At 52.2% G+C, this 16,579-nt stretch overlaps 2 protein-coding genes across 2 annotated transcripts; both read left to right on the forward strand.

The window, feature by feature from the left end:
* Positions 1-2,100: 2,100 nt before the first annotated feature.
* AYO20_04022 (hypothetical protein) lies at positions 2,101-6,047 on the forward strand (the record flags this gene model as incomplete). Its single annotated transcript, XM_022642321.1, has 5 exons — positions 2,101-2,190; positions 2,245-2,275; positions 2,340-5,360; positions 5,412-5,507; positions 5,557-6,047. The coding sequence occupies 5 exons, from the start codon at positions 2,101-2,103 to the stop codon at positions 6,045-6,047; spliced, it is 3,729 nt and encodes a 1,242-aa protein (XP_022501702.1).
* Positions 6,048-8,482: 2,435 nt separating this feature from the next.
* Positions 8,483-16,377, forward strand: AYO20_04023 (hypothetical protein; the record flags this gene model as incomplete). The annotated part of the gene is made up of 3 exons (XM_022642322.1): positions 8,483-13,050; positions 15,761-15,922; positions 16,014-16,377. The coding sequence occupies 3 exons, from the start codon at positions 8,483-8,485 to the stop codon at positions 16,375-16,377; spliced, it is 5,094 nt and encodes a 1,697-aa protein (XP_022501703.1).
* Between the last annotated feature and the right edge of the window lie 202 nt (positions 16,378-16,579).

The raw sequence follows: 16,579 nt of genomic DNA on the forward strand, positions 1-16,579 counted from the left end.
TTGTACCATTGTCGTTATTATCATCATGAAGGTCACTGTCAACGACGTCTTACGAGCAGTTGCTGGCATTTGGAAAGAACCCCAGGGGACATGTCCACGGGCTTTGGTAAGTTGGGCGTTTCTGGGACTGGTCACAGGTGGAATCGGACAGGGAAATGGATAGAGAGAAGATGAATTCAAATTGTTTCTGTCAAATTGCCGCTTTGCCTTTTTGGCCACTGGACTTTCTGACGGCCCCCATCCCAAACCGCATTCTAATCCCCATAAGCACCGAGTACTTATCTGAGGCATCAACAGATCAGGCTGAGGTGGCCAATTCGTCCATATGTACTCCGTAAGCTGGAGTCAGGGGCTGTGCCAAGTGAAACAATAGATTTGCTGCACGCGGCCTGGAGTAATCTGCCAGGGTAGTGAGTTGTGACACGAAACATGAGGGACTATGAGGGACTATAGGATGCCGACCTTTTCTGATGGAGGGGGTAAAGCTAGATAGAGATGAGTTTGTGATTGTTCTACAGATTGGTATCCACGCCACGAGGAGGCTGTGTAACTTGGGGGTATACCTCGTACTGTACCGAGTCTGTTCGTATCTCTTCTCAACCTGCTGGACCACTGCAGTTCCAGCTCGATTGCCGTCACAACTGTTGATTTCTACCGAGTACCATATGTACCTCGTACGAGTGTGTTGTGGTGGTGGGTTGGCAATGAGATTGCGCACTGCATCTTTGCATTCCCCCCTCAAAGAAACCCCCCCTGAGCAAGTAAAGCTTCAGCAGATTTTCTGACTTGCGCTGACGCTACGCTGCTAGTCATTTCGACCATTGCAGGACGAGTGCTAAAAGTGCTAAAAATGCCCCAGTGGTGCAAGTCGATCCAAGCGATCAAATGCGATCAGGCGGGACCAAGAATGGATCAAGAGTTTTAGCTGCAGCAGAGCCACAGAGGCACTTTGAGGCCAACTAGGGCTCTCAAGGCTCTTGCGCAACCTCACTCGTTCGATTGCGCCTGGAAGGTCACTTTAGCGGGACACTTCGGGGGTTCAGTGGCACTGGGTGGTGCGCGTCGCCCACTAGCCCCAGTAACCTTTAACTAAACGGGAGGCCCATGGGGGGCCCTCAAGTCTCCTGAACGGTGCACCATCCGCCCGCTAACGCCTGTCCAAGTGCTCCCTGCACACACTTTCACACTTGTGCTCGAGCACATCCAATCACCTGCTTGGACCCTGAGAGGCCAATTCAGGGCCTCGCACTTCAATCCTCGTAGGTGCGTGTGTGCGTGTGAGTGAGGCGTGAGCCTTTCGTTGCCCTACACCAAGTGTGAACTCCGCGCAAACTCCCCCAGAGCATCCATCTTTTGCATCACGCCTCTCTCTCACAACCACCACCCTCCATTGACCAGCAGCAGCCCATCTTCCACGCCTCCCTGTCTTTCTGTCACCCGTCCTCGACACTTGGCTGTACGCTGAACACCATCACTCTAATCGCTGCGAACAAGTCTAAACCCCCCGTCATGATCCTTCGTTGACCGTTTGACTTGACACCATCCCGTCACCAAAGGCTGCTGTCTGCGCAACCACATCCCAGTCTCTCACTCTCCTCCACCCGCCTTTCTCTGCACGAGCTGAACCCGCCCTACGATCCTTGCCATTTGTTTACCTTTCGTTCTCTACACTCGCCTTTGTACGACACAGAAATATTCCACTCAAGGCATTCTTGTCTGTCTTGCTTCTTCAATACTCCTCAATTACTGTCTTTGGCTTATTGGCCAACGGAGGGGAAAAAAGGCGACCATACCAGCATCACTCGGCCGCGGCACGAGCGTCGATTGTCCTTCCAGTTTGTCCCGATCAGTGTTTCAGCTGCAGGTCAGCACACGGCCTCGCCCATAACTCAGAAGAATAAAATAATTTCCCGCCAAACGTACAATGTACAGGATCTGAACGTTTTTGAGCTTTGTTTGCAACGAAAGGGAAAAAGAAAAAGTGGGATTATTAATGCCATTACACCCATTCTACCGACTCTGAAACGACGAAATCTCATGTGGACATAAAATCCACCATATGTCGACAATCTCCAGCACATACCGATAGCAGAGGACATAATGGCCACTGCGATGGAATCTCCTGTGGCTTTCCCTGAGTCCCCAATGGAGGCAGATGACGCCGCATACCCTTGCAAAGGCTGTGGAAAGGTGAGAGTGCCCCAACTTCATGTCCCAGACAGACAAGCTAACGAGAGAATACAGATCCTAGAGGAGGGCAAAGCCTTTGAACTGGGTAATTATCAGACCTCCGTTCTTGTTTCTGGCTGGGGGACACCCTTGTGACTAACATCATCAAGCTGGGAACCGATGGCACATCGATTGCTTTGCCTGCAATACCTGCGGCACCCTCCTCGATTCCGACGCCAATCTACTTCTTCTGGGCGATGGATCTTTGATATGTAACAACTGCACTTACAGCTGCAGTAATTGTGGAAATAAGATTGAGGATCTGGCTATTCTGACAGGAGACCAAGCATTTTGCGCCAATTGCTTCAAATGCCGGAACTGCAAGAGAAAGATCGAAAATCTCCGTTATGCCCGGACGTCGCAGGGCATATTCTGCATGGATTGCCACGAGGCTCTGATGGCCCGGAGACGCAAAAGGACGACCAAAAACAGCTCGCAACGCTCCAAATTGTCAAATAATGTCCAGCTGGACAAGTCTTTGCCCGCAATCCCGCCCCCAGAAGCCAGGAAGACCGCCTACATTCCGGAAAGTCACTCGTCCCCCTTTCCCGAGGTCTACACAGAGCCCTCCGAAGCAGGCATACCTTCGGTGGGTAAGATGGTTAGCGAATTGCAAGGCGATTCGGACTCGAGGCCATCCACATCAGATCAAAACCATTCACGCGGTAAGCATCCCGCGTCTGAGCCTTGCGGGCCGCCTGCTGATCCCAACCTATTTCTAGATATGCTCACTTTGCCATCGACAACCTTCCGCAACAATCGACATTCTGTGATGTCGCAACGATCAGACTTATCTGGTGGGGCAGGTGGTGGTTCGGGAGAAGAATTCTTGATCCCGCTTGCCTTTGACCCTACTCCACAGCCGGCGACCGAATCGCCCAGCATATCAAACCAAACAACCCAAAGATCTATCGAGGAGAAGCCCACGGATTATTTTACCAGCAAATCGAACGCGGCAAGTGCCCAGTCACACGTTACTAAGTCCAATACCTCAAGTCCCCATATTGCCTACCAAGAGAAAGGGCGTCTTCCGTCGAGAGAAGCTGTCGACCAAACTCGTAGAGGAGGAAATCTGAGCATTTCGGGTTCTGCGAACGCATCACCCTATATCCCGGTAGAGCAGTCGAAGAGATCGGAGGGTTCACCACGGCTGTCGCAAATCGTCCACACCAACGAAGTACAACACAATGACAGATTCAAACTTCAAGAAGCACCAAAATCCAAGAAGTTTTCAACCTCGACGCTGGGGTCACGGTCAGAGGGGTCGACTCCCAAAGCCGACCTCTCTACCGACCCCATTGACCAACTTGCCACCAAGCCGTTGACTGCCCCGGACATCGGGTCACCCTCAGATGGCGACTTCTCGACGCCCATGCTCTCGAACGACTCCAGTCCAGCATTCAGTGGTTCACACGGTTCTCCCAAGCCGGCACAGTTACCCGCGACCTCGATCTTACAGAACCTGCCTAAACGAGGGGACTCTTTAGACAGCGCGAAGCGCACTCAAAACATACCGCGTAAGGAATTGGGCGCCGCGGCAAACATTGGCACCCCGTCAGGTGGCAGCATGAACAGTGGCTCATCTACTCCCAAACCGGTGGCCGATCTCGCGAAGGCAAATGGTGGGAAGGTCATTTCTGGCCCCATAGGTTCACCGAACTCTAAAGGTATCTTCGATGCGGCGGTAGATGATTCTCTGATCCAAGATCTTCACAACACCGGCAAGACGGGCAATGAATCTTTCGTTGACCCCCGAGCGCCACCACTGCCGCCTTTTGATCATTCAAGGTCGAGAAATGAGTCCTTTAGCACTCTTCAGTCGGAGAACCAGCGATCTGGAGATGGCTACAGGTCTCCAGGTCTGCCCAGGTATTCGGCAGGTGGAGAGTTCACTATGGATGAGGACATGGCCCGGATAATGGCCGGCGAGGAACCCAGCGCGCATGAGTCCTTCCTTAGGAGGGTTTCGAACTCTGTTCGCCATGGTCGCAGTTACAGTGACAAAACGGGTCGACTGTCCAAGGACCGCTGGCCTCGATCGCCGGCTATGCCAATCTCGTCAATTGGCCAGGAAATCAGCAGCCCCAGCACAGCGTCTCCCGAGAATCGTGATGAACTCGCTTGGTTCAAGAATGAGCTACGACGTGAGCGGCAGAGAACCATTGAACGGGAGAAGAGGATCGCCGAACTGGAAATGCAGCTTGATTCGGCCGCAAATATCAAGCAGGTGAATGTTGAGCTCAAGGAGAAGAGATCAACGATAGTCGTCCTCGATACACAAAAAGAAATTGTCATAAGAGAGCTGGAAGTTCTCACGGAACATCTAGCCGCTGCAAAGCACAGCGGCGAGCGATTCGACCTTGGAAAGTTGAGCAACGTTGTGCTTCGCGATTTTGCAGAGGCACTGGAGAAGCTCAAGGACTCGTTCGCGCCTCAGATCGAAGCCTCAATCCAGAAACGAAATGATTTGGTCGACGAGATTGCCAATCTAACTCAGATGAAAGATAAGAGCTTCATGGAGTTCGAGCAGCTGTCTTCGAAAAATGCCCAGTTGGCTGAACTCAACAATCAGCTGGTACACCAGATCCAAGGTCTGTACAAGGCCAATTCGGGCAAGGACACTGATCAGCCAAAGTCGGCCATGAACGGACTGGGAATCTACTCTCACCACAAAGAGAAGTCGAATGTGTCCTTCGACTCGAGGGAAATGCGCAACATGTCCGCCGACTTGACCAATATCGATTCGACCAGTACTTTACAAGGGGAAGCAGAACCTATTACCGTCCTGCAAGGTCCTCAGATGGTGAACATCCGCAAAGGCCAACCAAAGAAATTTGATTGGAGAAAAGGACAGAAGGTTGCCAAAGGTGTCACAAAAGGTTTGAAAGGAGCCTTTTCGTCAACTCAACAGAACTACAGCCGGGACCTCCAGTTTGCGGAGACAGGGGCCTATGGGTCAACCACTGGCCCTCCCCAGGAGTACTCTAGTCTGCCGAGAGCCAACCCAGAACCTGTCAAGCAAAGTGGCTTTGGGTTCTTCAGCACTCAGAAAGTGGCTCCCAAATCCAATGGACTGTACGCCACGCAAGCTAATGCGAGCACACCATCTTTACTGGCTGAGGCTGGCGCACGTAAGGAGTCTGTCCTCCATTCATTTGTGCTCCCGCTAACATTGAAACCAGAACTGTTTGGGTCCGAACTCGAACACCGGGCCGAATATGAGAAGACCTCCGTTCCTGCGATTGTGAAGAGGTGTGTCGAAGAAGTCGAGTCGCGTGGTAAGTCCTGCCGTAAATATCTGATCTGACCGCGCTGATATTCTTTCAGGTATGGATGTGGAAGGCATCTACCGAAAATCTGGGGGTAACTCACAGGTGCAACAAGTGAAAGACTGGTTCGAGAACCCTTCGAAGGACTTTGATCTTTCTGATCCCGATCTCGACATCCACGCCGTGACCTCTGGACTGAAACAGTATTTCCGACGACTGCCCACTCCACTCATAACTTTCGACGTCTACGACAAACTTCTCGATACCACGACGATTGAAAATAAGGAGCTCAGACTCGACGCTATGCAGCGAGCGTTGGAGGAATTGCCCAAGGTCCACCTTGAGACCCTGGAGTATCTGATTCGGCACCTTGCACGGGTGGTCGAAGAGGAGAAAGAGAATCTCATGACGAGCATGAACATTGCGGTGGTGTTCGCACCAACCATCATGCGACCGGAGAGTCTAAATCGCGAGCTTAGTGACACCAAGATGAAGAATGAAGCAGTGATGTGGATGGTGGAAAACAGCGAAAGATTGTTTGGCAAGTGAAAGAGAAAAGAGTTGGAGCTGCTATAGTTTCGAAGCATTGAATAGGGATATCTTTTGGATCCGGCTGAGTTTAGGGGCGCAAAGAGCAGGGTTGTCTCTTGCGGCAAGTTATGACCACGATACTCTGTGTGTGTACTACATCCATTTCAGCCTGGCGTCATACGGAAAGAGGATTCGGGTTTTTGCGAGGCGAACGGTGGACAGTCAAGGTCCACCAGTGTCTTTCTAGAACGGGAAGATGTTTTTTTTTTGGCTGGGCCTTTTGAAATGCTGTATCTATCCGGTTTTTCTCTCTTCTCTCGCTCTTGAGATGGGTACAGCGAGACGATATCAGGGTCCTCAAAGACATAAGGACAGACAAAGACCAGGGCATTCAAGGGCAAGAGGGAAGAGTGAGGGTGATCTGTGAGACCAGTTGGATTAGGATGATTGACCGACTTGCCAAAATGGAAAGATAAAAATACCCTCGTACCTATTTTGGTCAAGTTGACCTTCTGTGATGGCCTCGTCTCGCGCCTCGGGTTACGCTGGTAGGGGGCTAGAATGAACGTATTTTACCCCTTGTTCTATAAGAGACGATCATCTAGACAACTAAATATTCCGCCTCTTAGCCCACTAAGTACCTACGACTAGTACCTCGTCCTGAGGAGGTACGGAGTATACTGGACTTATTCCAAGTACTATCAGCACCATCAATATTTGCACAGTCGAGGCCCCGTCATCACCACTAGACCAATCAGAGCTCTTATGTATTTACCCACCTGTACAGATGAGGAGATGTGGACGCAGGTCTTGTACACGCTAGTCCTTTATAGGACTAGCCTTTTAGTGTAAATTAGCATGTTTGATCTCAGGTCTGTCATATACACGTCTGCAAGGACCATGTGCCTCAATCAACAAAGATCAAAAACACACTTCACTTATCCGCCTTCGGGACCTTCCCGTACCAGTACCATCTCGTCACACCTCGTTGAAAGCTCTGGGTACCGGAAACTCGACCTCGCCAGTCATGGCATCCACTTGCGCGGCATGAACGAGACACTCCCCAAGCGTGTCCAAAGCCTGGTGAATGAAATCTTCAATGAATGTTACTCTCATGAGCCAGAAGTGGAGGATATCAGAAATGTGGCCAATCCTTCACAGCTTACCATCGTCAACGGCGCCGAGTCCGTCGTGAAAAATCACTTCAGAACACGCATTGCCGAGAATCCCTGGACCTCAAGTAGATTCAAGGGTCTAATTGGGGTGAACAGCCTCTGAGCTACAACAAATCAATGTCTGAGGGTGGCACCAGCCTGTGTCAACATGGCAGAAAAGCTGAACAGATACGTCGATGGGCTCAACAGGTCAACCGTTCCGCCCGTGGATATCACCGTATTCAGTATGGCCATGACCGGGAGTGAAGCCCCCCCTTCTTCGTCGTGTGGAAGAAGGGAAATGGGAAACACTACACCCAACAAATCAATGGACCCCTGGTTTACCGCCCTGAACATTACCCCCTCCTTGGCAGATTTGTCCGCAACGTCGTTGAACGGGGCCAAACCACTCGTCTAGCACAGGTCGTGGCTGTTCTTGAGGCCGTTCTGAAGGGGCCAGTGAAGGGATCTCACGATACCATGGAGGATCCTACTAAACCGGGCACCATGCGCAGCCTCAGACGTCGGAAGCGATTTGTGCAGCAAGTGGAAGCATGCTCAAAGGCTTCAAGTGATTGTCAACACTCTTCAGCTTGATGAGAAACAGGAGTGCAGTAGGAAGGATAGGATAGATAGGAGTCGAAAAGCTACATTCCCATATATACCCAATGCAGGTGCAGGTGCAGGCAGAGGCACTATGAAGTTTGGTTTAACGAGACGTGTATGACAAGCAATGTACTCGGGTCAAAGATTAATTCTGCGGCTTCGTTCGCTGCCCTCCGATATAAAGGGTTCTCTTCTCGGTCTGTAGAGTAATGCTAGGAACAAGGCTATAAGGTCGTCTACCTCTACGTCCAAGCAGGCGGTAGAGGTTCGGGGTCAGGAGGAGCCTGCGGACGGCACCGAGTCTAACTGCACTTGGAGGCTAACGGCTTCTGGGGGGGACGGGGCTTGGCCGCCCAACCTCGTTTTAGGCTTGGGCCCACGGCGGACCACTGGCACCGCTGGCACCAGCTGGGGGCTTGTCGGCTGGCGGCTGGCGGCTTTCCGTGCTCGCCAATGCCATGCGCACTTGTATCACTTCTCTCCTTCTGGTACACGTCTCGATTTGTCTGGCATGAAGGGTTCTACAAGTTCGGTTGGAGTTGAAATCCCGCACCACGAACAACCTTGGGGCACGGCCATGTCGTCTTATCTGGGTATATTTGGGCAGCTATGAGTGATTTGCCTCCTTCATTCACACCCTTCTCCGCCTCTCCCTCTGGAAGATGAGGTTGGTAACCTTGGACTCTCCCAACCATGAATCAGCAACAACCGCAACCTCTCTACTCTGGGCCTCGACAGCCTGCGCCCATTTCGAATGGCGACCACAACTTCTCTCAGCCGAGACCTCACACGAGGCAGCAACCCGACCAGCAAGACACCAATCAGTCTCGCGCCGCGCGATTCGAAGATGAGAAGCGGCGCATTATCGACGCCTGCTTCAGCAAGCGTGACCCCGAGGGCATGCAGCTCGAGTCATATATCACCCACGTCCGAGTGCTTGAAGATGCCTCCTACCCTTCCTCTCCTCCTCCTCCGGACTCCTCCAACTCTAACAAGAAACACCGAGTCATCCTTGTCGCCGTCCGACGCTCCGGCAAGGTCAGGGTTCACAAGGCTCGCGAGAACCCAAACGGCTCCTTCTCCATCGGCAAGACATGGAATCTCGACGAGTTGACCGCAATCATCTCCTACACGTCTCTCGTCCCCGCGAACCCCCAGCAGCAGATGGAAAAGCAGTGGGCGTCCAATACCGGCTTCACCGTGTCTCTAGGCAAGCCCTATTTTTGGTCCGCCCCCACACCCAAAGAGAAGGATTTCTTCATTGCCAGTCTGATCAAGATATACCGAAAGTACACGGGTGGAAAGCTTCCAGAGCTTATAGGTTTTGCTCCCCAGGAACTACAACAAATCACTGGTGTCCAGTCCGCCCAGAATACTCCCCCTTCCAGGACCAACTTCTCCCCGATCATCCCATCCCCAACTCCTCCAACTCCCCTAGCTGCGAGCCAACCTGCTTCCGTACCACCACTCAGTGCCGCCCGGCCACAGTCTCCATATGTCGCTCAGCCGCCTCCGAGTCGAGACGGTGGTCGGATGGAAGTACAAGAACAAAATAGGACATTTGGCCGACCAGACTACCGTCCACCGACAAGAGATGCGGTGCCACTACCTTCTCAGGCAGAAGAACGACCACTGGGCTTACCCCCTAGGCCGAACCGCGGTACACCGGCACAGGACTTCTCTCGCCCACAACCTTATGGCCCTCCGCTAAGGCGTGATGATGCTCGTACGCCGTCGCTGTCGGACGGCCTCCAACCAGCTCCGTTACGACCTTCCATTAGTCCCAAAGCCTCTCAAGCGTCACTGCAGCGACCCGATCCTACCCTCGAGCCGCCACCTCTGAGACCCAACGGATTGAGCGTCACAAAGGCTGGTCCGCAAGACTTTTCGCCGAAAAGGATGGGTCCTATGCCGGCTCAGGACTCAAACAGGGACATTTCTCGTGGCGAACCATTCAACAACTCCAGGCCGAGCACGGCAGCGAGCGATCGCAGGGTGCCTGCGCCCGAACCTCCTCCTAGTCTTCCAGCACTTGACTTTGAGCTCTTCCCCGAGCGGAAGAAGCCAGCGGCAGCTGCGCCCGACCTCAAACCTGAACAACCAGCTCCCACGAGTCAGAGTAACAGCGCCTTTGTAACACCGGCGGGGACGCCGTCCACGATGAAAGAGGAGCAGTCGCAGAAGAAAACGGACTATTTTGTGGGCGAGAAGGCCGTGACAGAGAACAAGCAGTCACAAGCAAACGACGTCGTGCCACCAAGGACGGTGTACACAGAAGTAACTACGTCAGAGCCCGAACCCGTCGAAACTCCAAACGAGCCCATGGCTCCAGAGCCACTCGAGCCTCCAGCCCCTCAAAAACCTGAAGAAGAGCATCGCCCCGGCCTTGGGCCTATGATCAAGAAGAGGTCTGGTAAGGACATCGCGAACCAATTCCGAAAAGCTGCCCTCGCCGCGGGTGCATTTCAACCACGTCAAGGCGGTGCGGGTGCGCGATTAAAGGCAATGCAGGACAAACTCTCCAACGAGCCCGATGGCATAACCAGTGTTGTCCCGGCGCCTTTGAAGAGAGGCATGAGCTCGGATGGCCCAAGGAGCGGAACACCTGATCCGGTCACAACTGAAAATGAAAAGGACCAGCCGACACCGAAGCCTGTATCTAGTGAGCCTCTTCCTCGAGTTCAGGTTGAGCGTTCTGCTACCTCAGACAGCGTCGCCAGACCGCAAACGCCAGCAGAAAAGCCTCTCCCGGCCGAGCCTGAGGTTCCAAAGGAAGAACCGAGTGCGGAGTCGCCGGATAAGGGCCGGTCCTCTTCGCCACAAAGGAAACGTCGGCAAAGACTGGAGGCGGAAGTTGAGAAGCACTGCACAGCTTTAGGTATTGATCCACGGGTCACTGAGGGCCGCGGAGCAGATCTGAACGAAATCTTGACAGAATTTTCTTGGGATGGGCGACTTGCCAAAGACCATGCTTTGGACAACTTCGAGACCGACATTCGAAGGGAAATTGGCCGTGCTCAAGCGAGTGGCTGGCTCGGCCATGTCGAACACCAGGAGACCAAAGTTCAGGAGCTCGGAAAAGCGTTCGAAAAGGCGATTGCTGAATGTGAAGAGCTTGACGGGTTATTGACCTTGTATGCCCATGAGCTCGATACTCTCCACGAAGATATCGAGTATATCGAGGCACAAGGACAGGGGTTGCAAGTGCAGACTGCCAATCAGAAGTTGCTGCAGGCTGAGTTGCAAAATCTCCTGAGAACATTGACAATATCACCCTCAGATCTTCGCGCTCTACGGCAAGCACCGATCGACAATTTCGAAGGCGTCCACGCAGTCGAGCGTGCACTGAGTTTGCTCTACAGAGCCATGCTGACAATTGATCCAGACCTGCGTCAAAACAAACTCCGTCAAGCAACCACAGCAAGCAATCGCACTGGACTTCCAACGAATGCCGAAGCGGACCTCACCAAGATGCGAGCGGTGCGTGAGAAGAAGGAGGAATATAAGGATGAGAGCATGATGTTTGTCAACCGCTTCAACCAGCACATGAAGGCCATGTTCCAACTGGCTGAGCAGCGTACAAGTGAGGAAAATGCCAGCATCAGCATTTCTTCTGGGGCATCCTCCTTCACACTCAACCTACGGGCTCTCAACGCTTCGCGACAAGAGCTTTGGGTCTACAATGCTATGATGCTCTTTGTGCGGGAAGTCAACCAGTATGAATGGCAGACATTGATTGGCAGCTACGAAATCAATGTCAAGAGCATCTACCAAGACCAGTTCCGAGACTTCAGCATGGGTCTGAGAAAGACTGTCAGGCACCCCATGGGCGAGGAGCAGGAAATCCTTTTCACCCACCAAGAGAAAGAGAAGGCAGAGGAGTCCAATCTTTCCACGGCAGCTCGCAAGCTCACAGTTAAACGTGGCAGAGCAGTGAAGGCAAGCGTTATGAGACATTCGGTTGGCGAAAGACGAGACGGCAAACCCGATGCTTGGGCGGTATTCGACACTGTCCTAGAGCAACAAGCCACAGCCATTTCGGAAGAACAGAATTTCATTGTACATTTCTTCCATCTGAACTCACAGTCGAACGAGGATTTTATGGAACTAGTGCAATCTCGACCTCCTGAACAGCGCAAGCTGCCCAACTTGCAGGCCAAACAAGCTTACGATCCAGATCGTAATTTGGCCAAGATTGTACAGCGCACTACAGAAGGGATCTACTCATTCTGGCCCACAGACCTTCAGGGTTTGATGGAATGGGTCTTCAAGATGGATCAATTGCAGGGCATTGGCGTCCTGGTCTCACTCGAACAGTGCTTGTCAAAGTACGAGGAAACGAACCAAGAATTCATCACGCGGACAGTGAGAACCCTTCATGAACGCCTGATGGGTCTCTTCAATAGATTTGTGGAAGAACAAGTCAAGGCGATTGAGGAAACCAAGGTGAAGGTCAAGAAGAGGAAAGGTCTGATTTCTTTCATGAGGATCTTCCCCGATTTTATTGCCGTGGTTGAAGACATGATTCCTCAGGAATTTGCACACCACGAGTCACTCGAAGTGCGCTTCATCGTCAACGACGCGTACACCAAACTTCTGAAAGCCATGTGGGAGTCTCTCAACTTCATCGCCAAAGACAATCCGGCCGCAAACTCTTCTGGTGGGACAACGACTGGCCCTTCGAACGTACCACTGAGCGGGGACCCCGAAGACAAAGAGGCATTGAACTATCATATTCTCTTGATCGAGAACATGAACTTCTTTGTTGAGGAAGTGAAGACACACAACAATGCGGTCCTCGAAGAATGGGTGGAACGGGCGTCGCGCGATCAACTATCCCATCTCGCACAGTACACGGATGCTGTGATCCGACGGCCACTGGGCAAATGGCTTGATTTCTTGGAGAGCACCGAAGCGCTCATGAAGGGCAACGACTCGTCCTTTACGTCGATTGCGAACAAGCCATCCCACTCCCGCAGCGCAGCCAAGAAGATTCTCGGCAGCTATGACGCCAAAGAGGTCCGAAAGGGCGTGGAGACATTGAAGAAGAGGATCGAAAAGCACTTCACTGATGCGGACGATCCGTCGTCAACAACCCTCGAGAGGGCTGGGAAGAAGGATCTGATCGCGCGGGTGTTTGAAGAATGTGCAGTACGATATTCTCACGCCCACGACCGGATGAAGACGATCGTGGACAGAGTCTACGAGGGCAGTCTAGAGATTGACTGGAGGAAAGAGGATGTGCAAGCCATGTTCAAGAGGTAGGGAGGGATGAGGTATGGCAATGTGTCCGACAAGGAGGAGATGAGGCGACAACCCCTTTCTTGGATGAGGGCGATTGTTACGAGCACCAAGTCGCCCCAGTATCCAGAAGTACAGACGTTGAGAAACTCCAGCCGAGTGTTTGCAGGGGGTGTTTTTCTTCCATCCTTCCTCCAAACGACATCCAAGGGGAATAAGGAGCGTCTTTTTTTACTTTTGGGAGTGCTCTCGCGAAAAGGCACACGGGATTTTGAAGCGCATTTGGCGGAGGTTGAAACGAATGAAAAGGAATGAAGGGGAAACGAACGGGGGATTTCGCATTCGCTCCGATGCCGTCGAGGCGAAATGTACGTGACTATGGACTGCAAAGCCGCTCATGCGAGTTCCATCTTCTTGGGATATCTGTTATTATGATACAAGGGTATATGATTGAGGAGATCGGTGTCCTGTGTACAAAGAAGAAGAAGACCCAAACCAAAAAGAAAAGGAAAAAACGTCTTCCCGACCAAAGTTCTCTTTGTTGTCTCCATCTATCTGTCCCTGTCCAGCTGAAAGCCCTTTGATGTTCTTTTTTTCCCTTCAAAGATGTGCCTGACACCCGATGAGCGCTGGGCTTTGAGCAGCAGCCAAGAAGAAAGACAAAAAGGAATCAGGAATCAGGAATCAAGCATATGAAGAATTTCAAATGATGATGGGATGCATATGTCGGAAACGGGGTATCGGGGCCGGAGCGCGGAACTTTTCTCAATCGACTTTTTCCAACCTTTTTCTTTGTTTCTTCTCCAGAAGCTGTATACGAAAAACATGCTCAAGTAGTGGTGACATATTCGGTTTTTGCATGTTGGTTAACGACGACGATCCAATCCAGGCCTCTGACATACATCACACACATACCTGGGGATCTGGTCTCTTGGTCATTGTGCTCATCAGCTCCCCAGGAGTGGTTGGTGCGAGAGACTGGTGCGGAACCGTTGGTGAGTGCGTCGCTCCACAGGATGCGCATGTGCATCGTTTCAAGCTTCCTTCCTGCTGAGTGATGCACGCGTGGCTCATCCTCCATAGGTAAGCTCCACGAGCCATGACGCCGAGATATGGGATTTGGAACATGCATACCGAATGCCTCATACTCGTGCCTGGTCAAGGATTTCTTGCACAAGCAGCATAAGAGATCATCGCCGGGAGTCTCTTCTGGTCAGACAAAGAGGATCGGAAACCCACGCTTTGGTCTAACTCTTTCCGGGGAGGAGGAACTTGCCGGTCTTGGTTTGATTGGAGGAAACAGGTTGGATTTTGGAGGGAGTACGAGGTAGGTACTTCGTAGTTGTTCTGGCATGGGTTATTGACGAGAGACATGTTGAAATAGACAAAGCCGAAGCCAAGGACATCGGATTGCCAAACTCCAGCGAACCAAGAACATTTTGGCAGGTACCGAAAACCCGCTGATCCAGGCATTTGCTGGGCCGCGACGGCTGGCTTAATCTTCCTCTCTCTCTCTCAGACCATGCTGTCAATGCTGACAAGCTTGTATTCGCTTACAAGCCAGCAAGTCGACGAGGAGGAAGGATGAGGAGGTACTCGTACAGGAGGAGGGGTCATTTCGTGATCTCGGTAGATGACGGTCGATCTCTCTGAGTGTTATCAATCGCATAAGATCCCAAAGAGGTGATTACCTTGGTCGAGTTAGGCCCATGCCATGCCATGCCAGCAGCAACAAGCGAGACACATGTGTGCATGGGTTTATGCCCCGAGATGAGCAAGTTGAAGGGTTATGCAGTCTCATCATCATGGAACCGTAGTTGTATGAGGTACACGGAGGAGGTATGAGGTGAGGGAAACGAGCCATAGAGTTCGAACGCCATGCAGGGACTTGGCTTTGGTGGAGAGCATCATTCATGTCAGTGTCGGTACTCGTATACCCTTGCACACCTCATTTGCCAGAGCCTAACTTAGTAGGAACGCAAAGTGTGAGAAGGGGGAGAACTAGAAGGAATTGGAATACCAGGTTGATACGAGGAGGTGGAGGAGGTAGAACAAAGGGGACCCATCAGGGAATTGGGGCCGGGGATGGAGACACCAGAGACAGAGAAAGCTCCCCTTGGCTGTTGGCTGCGAACCTGCAGCGCACCCTGCAGCTTGTCTAAGCAAGCGTGGCAAGGGCCCAAGGAACCCGACGCCGTTTCGGATTGGCAGACCCCAAGTTCATTACCTCTGTAATTAGTTAGGCACTTAGGTCACCTAAGGTAGGTGGGTAGGCAGTTGAGGCAGTTAAAAAAGCTGGTGCCACCAGGCGCCACCAGGTGCTGTTAAGCCAGTTAGTTAAGGCAGTTAAGGCGGCCCCTCTCTCTCCTCCTCCCCCCAAAATCCCAATCCCTCAGTTCCACCTCCAACAAACGCCTCAAACTTTTTGGCAGACCACTGTACCTCACGACGATTACAGTGGCTTCAAACAACCTCCTAAAGAGTCATGATGTGTTTGAATTCTTGAATTGCCTTTTTCCTTGTCTCTGCGACTCCAGCTGGCTCTGGCAGTGTCCCTCGAGACATAAAGAAACAAGCCTTCGTCCCTACACCCTTGTGACCCTTTCTCAGACGATCCGTGCCTGACCATTTTTGTCTGTGCCCTCCCTCATACTCCCGCCGTCTATGCTACCAATTCCACATTGTCGTTACTATTGCTGCTGCTGCCACTACTGCTGCCACTTCTCCCAGCGAGACCGCGCTCGATGCACGGCTCCTCCTGTCCTCAACTGCCAATCCCATCGCTGACACTCCCTTCAATCGCCGCTTCGATCTCTTCCTCTTCCGTGCAGTCCAGATTCAGAAGAACCACCGCTATCCCTTCACCTCGCGGCTCCTCAACTTCCGCCTCCGGTAACCGCCGCTCCGATGCTCCCTACAAGGACAATCGAATGCAGTCTTGACCTTCTGGCTCTGTACCTTTGGATCGACCCCCCGGTTCTAGAGGAGCGATTCCGTTGGCATTGGAGTCGCCTCTAACGGCTGGTGATCGGGGTACTGGCGGCTGGAAGATTATATGCGAGGGTCTATCGAACATTTATCATTATACACAAACAACACCTCATTCATTCTCAAATACCGCCTGGTGCGGGAAGGTCGAGTTCCAGAAATCCAGGAACCTCTTGACAACGGCCTCTTCACTCTTGCGTTGCAAGCATATCTCCGACATCTACCCACGCCAACGCCAATTGACGGAGACCTGGAACATTGCCGCCCAATCCAGACCAGAGACCAGCCAGATTTGCGTCACAGGGACAGAGGTCCGAGTTATTGGTGTCGACGAAGAACTTGTCTCGGAGAAGAATTAGGTGGTTGCCAAGGGAATACCAGCATTGCTGCTCCCCTTGTTTTGCTGGCATTCCTGTCGGGTGTAGGTGACTTCGGGGAGCTACACATCTGCCACCTTTCAGTTGTTTCCCTTCTTTGGTGCTTTCTTTTCAGCATCTGGTCGATTGTCTTCTACTGCCTGAGGTGAGATACCATAACACCCCGTACACTTGGTGGTGGTCT

This window comes from Fonsecaea nubica (assembly GCF_001646965.1).
Source record: "Fonsecaea nubica strain CBS 269.64 chromosome Unknown Scaff20, whole genome shotgun sequence".
NCBI lineage: Eukaryota > Fungi > Ascomycota > Eurotiomycetes > Chaetothyriales > Herpotrichiellaceae > Fonsecaea > Fonsecaea nubica.